General features: G+C 39.7%; 1 protein-coding gene across 6 annotated transcripts in view; it reads right to left on the bottom strand.

Moving 5' to 3' along the window:
- Positions 1-8886, bottom strand: part of GRHL2 (grainyhead like transcription factor 2) — a 211429-nt gene extending 202543 nt beyond the window's left edge. For 2 of the 6 annotated variants that reach the window (XM_074267889.1, XM_074267902.1), the window contains exon 1: positions 8429-8805. In XM_074267889.1, coding sequence (XP_074123990.1) covers positions 8429-8448 — 20 coding nt within the window. In that variant the 5' untranslated portion in view covers positions 8449-8805. Of the gene's footprint in view, positions 1-6623; positions 7097-8353 lie in introns of those variants that run through there. The other 4 variants (XM_074267876.1, XM_074267881.1, XM_074267914.1 and 1 more) reach the window with 4 other exon arrangements.
- Positions 8887-9348: the final 462 nt, after the last annotated feature.

A 9348-nucleotide genomic window follows, 5' to 3' on the forward strand; every position in this document is an offset into this window, starting at 1 on the left:
TGAGATGAATGAAATAGCAGCCTCTAGAAATATGAACAGCTAGCTTTCTTGTATAATGTGAGACAGCAGAGGACTGGGCTGGCAGTCTAACTTTAGCACAGCTTTCTCCAATGTGTAAGCTCCAAGCTTGAAACTTGAGCCTGAGCCTTTGCTGCAGCCCTGGCAGTGAGACATTCAGGTGACATCACTCAGGAATCAGCTTTTTTGGGGGAAAATCTTTTGGGATTATGTGGCTTGGTTGAAAGACCCTTCCTCTTGTAGAGAGGACACTTTAATATCACCCATAAGGAAGAAGGATTGAAGAAGCTTCTTTGGAATGAGTATAATAATAAATTTGAGAGTTTTGAGAGATCCTATGATCTAGAAAGTGAGTCCTTTCAGTCATATCTGATTCTTCATTACTTCATTTGGGGTTTTCTTTACAAACATATGGGAATCCCAGCTCATTTGACAGATGAGAAAACTGAGGCCAAAAGTTAAGTGACTTACCCAGAGTCACACAGCTAGCAAATGTCTGAGATTGGATTTGAACTCAAGAAGATGAATATTCCCGACTCCTAGCCCAGTGCTCTATCCATGGGGTTGGTTACCTAACTGCCCCAATCTGGGAGAATCCAAGCACAAATTTAATATACCAAATTAAATACCCAATTGTAGACATGTCTCTGAAGAATTATCATCTAATCATTTGAAACATTCAAGTAAGACTCAAGGCAAATCAATTTACCTTTCAGTTTCTTCATCTGGAAATAGATTTTAGGCCCCAATTTCTTTCTCTAAAAAATGGAAATAATGCTCACACTGCCTACCTGATGGAATTGTTTCAAGAAAGAAATGTGTATGTTACAAAATTTTATATAAATATGAGTCACGTATCAGTTTAAAGTGATTTAGACTTCTTGCTATTTTTGCAGTCAGTCAACTATTATTTATTGAGCATCTAAAATGTTAAGCACTAAAAATTTTTTAAAAACTAGCCAAAAAAAAAAAGTTACTGCTCTCAAAGTGAGAGTAACCACACAAAGAAGTGTATATAAATAAACTACACAGAGAATAAATTGTAGATAATGTCAGAGGGAAGGCAAAAAGATTAAGGGCTGAAAAAGGTTTCTGGCAGAAGATAAGAGTTTTAGATGAAATGTGAAGGAAGAAGTGGGAAAGACAATCAGAACACAGAGATGAGGAGTGAGAAAATTCTAGCTAGGCATGGGGAACAGCGAGGGCAAAGTCCTAAAGTTGGAAGACTCAAGTTTCGTGGGAAAAAATGGTTAAGGAAAGGATGTTCTCAAGTAGGGAAAAACTGGGCAGAAAACCAACCAGAAGAACTAGTGAAATAGACCATGTATAGTGTGAAGGCCTGCACTAACATGTTGGCAGGGTGAGGGAAGAAAAGGGAGAGTATTCAATGAATATTGTAAAGGTTGAAATGTCAGGGCTTGGTAACCAATTGGATATGAAAGTTGAGTGATTGCACTTAGGGTGCTATCTTGGGTACTTGAGAGAATGATGGCAATCTTGACAGTAATAAAGTCAGGATGAGGGAAGGATTGGGATGGGAGGAGAGGAGTTCAGTTTGGGGAAGGTTAAGTTTAAGAGGTCTACCCAATGTTAAATTGGAGATAGATATGCTAAGGCAATGGAAGACATGATATTGGAGGTCAAGAAAGAAGTTAGGGATAATATGAGATTCATCTGCTTAGAGATGTGGTATATGTTTTACCTATATGTTTATTTTATATATCCATGAGTGTACCACAATGCAGAGATTATCATAAGGGCAATTAACCAAATCACATTATTTATATAAAGTCTTTCTTCTAGGAAGCTGGGAATTCTTTGGAAATACTGCCTTAGTTGGTTATTTGACCAATGGAACTGTTAGGGTTGGGAGAAGAACATAGAAAGATTTATTTGACAAGAGTCTAATTTTAAGCCCATTGATATGGAATAAGATATGGGTAAGAATAAATTTAGTTAAGAATTGTTTGGAGAAGGGGACAAGTTCTAGGGTTCCCATTTCTGGTTCCATTGAGTATCTTTAATCTGTTTATTTTTGGTTTTGTTTTGTTTTTTTCTTAGGTTAGCAGGAAATATAGTTTATTCCATTCTTCAAGGAAACCAATGTCTAGATATTAAATGGATCTTAGAATGAGTCTGACAGAAAAGGTACTATTTACTTTAGGCTAACATTTTACATACTGAATAGTTTATAATCTTTTGTCAAGATCCTAGGCAGGTAAATAGTACAAGAGAAAATAGAGTGCTGGAACTGGATGAAGTAAACTCATCTTTTTTTAATTCAAATCTAGCCTCAGACATTAATTGTATGATCTTAGAGATGTCACTTAAAGCTGGTTACCTCAGTTTACTCATCTGTAAAATGAATTGAAGAAAGAAATGGCAAACCACTCCAGTATATTTGCCAAGAAAACTCAAATGGGATCATGAAGAGGTAGACACTACTGAATAAAGACTGAACAATCTGAAATCTGTAAAGTGCTTTGCAAACCAGAAAGTGTGATATTTTTATATTATTATTATTATCATTATGGCAATTGGTATCTTTATGACTACATGGCATTTCTCTTTTATAAAAAGAATATTATATAAGTTACACTAACAATTATTTTGGTATTCTTAAGAGAGGAGTAAGATATGATGACTTATTTAATATTTACTGTTTCAAAAATTATGTACAATAATACTAACACACATAGTATTTTGGGAGTTGTAAAATACTTAAGTGTTATCTGTTTAGAATAATTGCACATGTTTAATCTATATTGAATTACTTGCTGTCTAGGAGAGGAGGAAGAAGGGAGAAAAGAGAAAAATTTGGAACAAAAAGTTTTGCAAAGGTGAATGTTGAAAACTATCTTTGCTTGTATTTTGAAAAATAAAAAAAAATTATAATTTTTTTAAAGTTATCTCATTTTTTCCTCACAACAATCTTGGGAGTTAGTATTATTTCCATTTTGCAGGTGAGGAAACTGAGGCAAATTAAAATTAAGTGACTTATCTAAAGTCTACTTCCCATGAAGTAGTTGAGGCCAAATTGGAACTCATACTCTAGACTCCAGGTCTAGCACTCTATCCACTATTCTACTTAAATGTATAATAATCAAATGAAAATAATTTTTTCTTTAATTAAGGACTTGAAATTTTACAATTCTAAGTAATCAAAACTACAAATTTGAGTTATTTTTTAAATACATAATAACTGTTGCTAAAAATATGCTGAATAACTAAAAGTTATTATACTTATAAGCTATGATGTAAAATCATCACATTATATAAACTGATGGTGCTATAACACTTTGTACCATTCATATGGTAAAAATATGGATTTACTCAGATCATGGTTGAGAAGTTAAAAAAAATAAAAGATGCTCTTTGGGAATTACAGATTGTAATTATTAAAACTATTCACAGACAGAACAGCCTTGTCCTTTTACTAGAGGGCAAACTTCCAGAAGGCAGGAACTTTTCTTTGTGTTTCTGCATTCCCAGACCCATTAATATGGTGCCTTCCTCAAAGAAAGTATTCAACAAACATCTAGTAAATTAAAAATTCTTTTTACTAGCAAGTTAAATCTTTTGCTATATTTTATTTCTTAAACTTACAATAGAGTATTTATAAATACGTGTAAATATGAAAATTAAGAAACTGCACAGAAAAATACTTTGCAAGAGTCAGGATGCAGGCAAGTAAGGATGTACCAGGGATGTAAAACATGAAACATTTTTTGGTCAGGAATTGTTATTTCATTTTTGTAAGGTAAAAGTGTCAAATATCATCCCAACCAGATTAAAATGTAATTGGGAAATATTTAACAAAATAAATAAAAATTCAATAGAACAAAATACTGTTAATATGTGGTTTTCTAAGTCAATATGTGGCAGGCAGGGATCCTTATGTACATATAGGTTAATAGCCACTATTTGTATTTGAGTTTGACACCACTGGTGTAGGGAACTCCCAATGAGTAAACTCCCCTAATGAATGCAGATTGGTAACTGCTGGACAATTTATGGCCTTACAAAGTTGCCTAGGGCACTGATAAATTGAGTGACCTGCTGAAGGTCACATAGCTAGAGACCCAGACCTGAAACTAGGCCTTCCTGACTCCAAGACCAGATCTTCATTCACTAAATTCCACTAGCTACTTCTGAAAACACATCTTTTTTTTTTTCTTTTTTTCTTTTTTTTTTAATTGAAGAGTTCCTAGTCATAGATGTTTATGTGTATACACTAGTTTGGATTCAAGGCCAGCTTTTTGTTGTGTTTTTGTTTCTGTTGGTTTATAAACTAAACTTGATCACCCAAAGGACAAAGGAGAAGACTGGGGAGCATGATCAGGCTGGAGTCATTCAGGGGGAACCCTTGTAAATAAGATCATGGGAGAAGAAAACATGAGCAGCCCACGAGGCAAAAGTAATGGATGATAAAACAAAAAAAAAATCAAGAATTGTATTCATGCTATGTCAGATCAGCATGAGTACAGTCCACATCTCAATGAGTAGACTTTCCTCTCCTGCTCCACTAGATTTTACAGTAGAAGATAAATATGATTTGAATATAATGGATGTACACGGATGGATTTCAAACTGATAATATTCACATAAATTAGGAGATTTTTTATATAGAGGCAACAGAAAATGTTTGGAAATATACAAAACCAAAATGTCCTCAAAAATACTGTTTTATTAGTGACAGCATCAGCACAGCAGAGTGTAAAAACATAACATTTCAATCTGAAGTCTACAACCATAAAAAAGATAAAAGTTATTTCAATGCAACTTTCCTGACTGGAAGGGTCAACTGTGTTATCCAAAGACTTTCACAGATTATAGCAAATATCAATCAATCAACAGGCATTTATTAAGGGTCTCCTTTTCAAAGGTGATTCAGTTTCTTTCTCAAGGACCTTAATCCTACAACAGAGTTGCATATATAGAACTTCTCTATCAAGGAGGGCTAACACCTTTTCAGCAACTTAGCCTCAAAGACTCCTGTGGAGAAAGAAGTTAAATGGCTTACTGACAGTCATCCAGGAGTATCAGAGACAAGAATTGATCCACATTTTCCTGGTTCAGAAACTGGCTCCCTATCTTGTACACCATTCAATAGTATGTGGCCTTATACATAAGGTCTGGGCCTGGAGTCAGGAAGATCTGACTTCAAATCTAACCTCAAACACTTACTAGCTGTGTGACTCTGGTTCAAGTCACTTTGCCTCAGTTTCTTCAACTTTAAAATGAAAGTAATAATAGCACCTACCTCCCAAGGCTGTTTTAAGGATGAATTGAGAAAATATTTGCATATAAGTGTTATGGCATATTCGGCCCTTCCCATGATGTCTCTCCAAGTATAATACACAGTTGAGACACGATTTGGGTAGAGGGAGTGGCAAAGGGAAGAAGAAACCCCACTAGTTGGGAAATCAGTGAAATCCTAATGAAGGAAGAAAATAGAACTGGTTAGAGCCTATGTACTGGTTCTAAAACTGCCCCTCTCACCAAAAGTATACAGGCCTACTTTGAAGCATTCTCCATTTAAGAGAGAGAGAAACAGAGACAAAGACACAGAGACAGGCAGAGATACATTATCAAGAAAAATTACTTTGCTGTTGAAAAAAAAAGTTTTTTTTCTCTCAATAATTCCAATTTAGAAACACATGCATAACATGGTTTATTGCTTTGCCTTCATGCAATATTGTTTGCACAATGTATTTTCTCCAAACAGAAAAGAACTAGAAATTATCACCCTACCAAGTCCCTGCAACGGCCCTACACATAGTATGTGCTTAATAAAAGTATGCTGAATTTAAATCCCACTGAAAATTAAAATATTAAAACATTCTGCAAAGTCAATCAAAGTTAAAATTTTGTTTTGAGTAGTAAACAAAATGTCCTTGTTGGAACTGAATATAATTTATTGAAATAAAAGTCAAAATGTTTTCATTAAATTTCTCTGACTCACACTAAATAACAAATAAAACCAAGTTGCTAGGCTAAATGGTCTTCATACCACGCAAATAAAAGAACTACAGTACAATAAAATACTAAAGATGGATACAGCAGACGTCAAAAATCCTACCCTCCTACCACAAATTGGTAACATTTTATATACATACATTCATACTCACAGACACAGACACATAGACACACAGACAAATAGACACACACACACACACACACACACACACACACACACACACACACACCCTTGGCATTTTGATCCCGGACTAGAAGTTTTGAAACCCAGGAAAAACTACATTCATCTGCATGAAACTGGTATTTCCCTAAAGGCTGCTAAGAAAGAACTAATTTCAGACCAGGCCCATTCCAATACATATACACCAATCTACACCCCCACAATTTACCTGCAGCTGCAATAACTTGCAGTCTTTGGTGCCTAGTATATTTGTGCTATAAATTTAATAGATATTATCGTTTATTCAGTGCCTGTGGTTCACGTCAGAGAAGACGATTAATAATTACAAGACTGCGCATATGTCCTAAGGTGAGGTCACCATTGCTCTAGAAAGTCCTGGCTCAAACTCTTTCAACTTTCTCAACTCTCTCCTTCGGAAGTCTCTCCGCACCGCCGCCAACCTCACCTCCCTCCAGGGTCCCTAAGCAAGAGTGGGGCCCCTGGCAAACTCTTCCAAAGAGGTGCAGGCAGCTGGCGGCCTCCAGGCGCTAAGCTGCTCGGCCCCTTAATGACACAATCAGGAAGGTCCCTGCTTCGGCCACAACACAGGGGTAAAGTTTCCAGCGAAAGCAAAAGAAAAAAAAAGGCACGGCGACGCATTTCCAATTGGATGAAGATCTTTCTGAGTTGGGGACGCAGTGGGGAGGGGAGAGCTGCCATCCAGGCCAATGAAATATACCAGTACCAACCCCCAGCTCCCTTTCTTTCCAGCTTCCCCCTCCCCCTTCCCATCACAAAGCCTGAAGAGAGGGCGGGGAACAGGCTGGCTAGGGAGAGGCTGCAGCGACCAGCAGCGCGCACTAGTCTGTGTGTGCTGGGCCGTCGACCGCACGGGAACTCAACTGAAAGCCCCCGGGACTTCTTAGCTACAGTCTTCAGTTAGTTACAGGCTGTCCTAACACCCCCACCCCCACTCCCTACCCCCTCCAGCGGCCCCACCCTCGAGGTGTCACAAGAGCCATTTCTTTATTCCTTTTCTGCAAAGCAGACGTGCGTTTCCATTGCAGGTTTTAAAGGATATTTATAGTTCTCCTAGATAATAATACACCTGATTCGCTTCCTTCGGGTCTTCCAACTCTCTAAAGCGGATTTCTATTTGTACAGGCACGAAGGACTTTCATGAAAATAAAAATTGAATAAAAAGAATAAACTCAAGCACCTGACTTTTTTTTTTTTAAGGCCTCCTCATCTATACAGTTAAAAGGTAGCAGGGACCTAAGTTGAGCAGCAGGTAGTTCTGTGGTAAACGTAGGACCGCAGGGACTTTTGGGGAAGGAGGTTTGGGGAAAACACTTTGCTTTAGTGATTTCGTGTTGACAAGACGTTCAGGGAAATAGGAGTCAGTGCCATCGGCCAGTTCTGGGAAGCAGGTTCTTGTCCGGAATCAATGCCTCCCACTTTTGAAAGGCCCCTTTCCCAGAGCACAAAGCAGAGAGAGAAATCATAAAGGGAATTGGGCCGGCGGCGGGGGCTGCGGGGCGGGGGGAGGAGGAGGAGAGAGGGAGATTTAGAAGTGGGGGAGGAGATGGCGCCATCCCGTAGCACCCCCTGGGGGAAGGTTGGGCTCCCCAAACTGCTGGCGGCTTCGGAGAGAGACACGCACGCATTCACGCACGCGGGCTCACGCTCACAAAGCACACACGTACACACACACATACACACATACTCGGGGTGAGGGGAAGATGGCCGTTAGTGCTTCAATATAAAAGCTCTTTGTGCTCTCACACAAAAGCGAAGAACCTCTTTTTGTGGCAGGGCCTTCAGGCAAATCGAGGAACCTCAGCTGAACTTTCAAGGGGAAAAAGGGCCCCCCAAAAAAGTTTTCGGGGAGGGGGCGAGGAAGGTTTATCAAGTCAGGGGAAAGACCATCGTCCCACCACTAAAAAACCTCCAAATGTCTATAACTATTTTTAAGGGAATGGAAAATATTCGTTTTTAGAGAAATGAAAAAAACTAATTTCGTGAGCAAGGCCCAAAGGAGTTCTTCAACCTTCCTATTCTTGTGACTTTTTTTTTTTTTTTAATCTTTTATCCCTTCATCAGGGAAGAAAACACAATTCGAAATGGTCCGGATGCACACAAAAGGGGGGAAAAACCAAATACAACAACACACAACAAAAGCCCCAAACGACAAACCAGTTGCCATCAGCCCAGAGTAGTAGGAGCAGCGGCAGCGGCGGCGGCGGCAGCAGCAGCGTGTGATCCACTTACTTGTCCGACTCTTGTGACATGTTTGATCCAATGAACTCTCTCCCCTTTTCCTGGTGCCTCAGTCTCTGGCGAAACTGGACTTTCAAGTCTGTGCAGGTGAAGGTGTGTGCGAGCGCCCGAGATGGCAGAACAAGAGGTACAGGTAATTCTGCTTTTCCGTTCCCCCTCAACCACTCTCGCTCGCTCGCTCCCTCACCTAGCCGGAAAGGTGGGATAAGGAGCGGGCCCCCCTCACATGTGGCAAGAGCTCGGAGGCGGCGGGGTGCTGCTGGGTTCTCCTCGCTGGTGGCAAAGGGGAGGCACAGAGCGGGCGAAAAGTGGCGGACTTGGGCGGCCACAGGTAACTTTCTCGCTAGGAGCCGAATTCTTTCACTAAAGGGTACAAGTCTGAGGGACGAGCTGCACGCTGATTGGCTGCGGAAAGCCCTCAGGTGAGCTACCATTGGCAGATACGCGCTCAGGTAAGGCCCCTCTCCAAGAGCAGGTAACTCTCCAAAGTTTACCTGAGCAGTAACAGCAGCCGCAGCCGCAGCCGCAGCCGCAGCCAGGGCGGCAGGGGCAGCGCCAGGCTCTGGAGCAACTTCAGGAATACCTGATTGGGTCGGGGCGTTTCAAGTCTCCTTCATGCTACATTTCCCTTGTTCCTTAAGGCCGTGGAAGAAAACAGCCAGCACCTGCAAGCTCGTGGAATTGTCGGTCAAACTAAAGACAAAGGAAGTTAATGATACTGAATTCAGGTATCCTGGGCCAGCTCTGAGCAAAAGAGCAGAACAATTCATAGGGAGTTAGTTTAAGGCCACATTTAGAGAACTGATTGACAGAGGCAGAAAATAGGGGAGGGGAGAAGATATTTTATTTTTTCCAAAAAAAAAAAGACGAAAGAAAACTAAACAAGGAAAAATATTTACTTTATGCACAAC

This window comes from Sminthopsis crassicaudata, chromosome 1 (genome assembly GCF_048593235.1).
Source record: "Sminthopsis crassicaudata isolate SCR6 chromosome 1, ASM4859323v1, whole genome shotgun sequence".
NCBI classification, from domain to species: domain Eukaryota; kingdom Metazoa; phylum Chordata; class Mammalia; order Dasyuromorphia; family Dasyuridae; genus Sminthopsis; species Sminthopsis crassicaudata.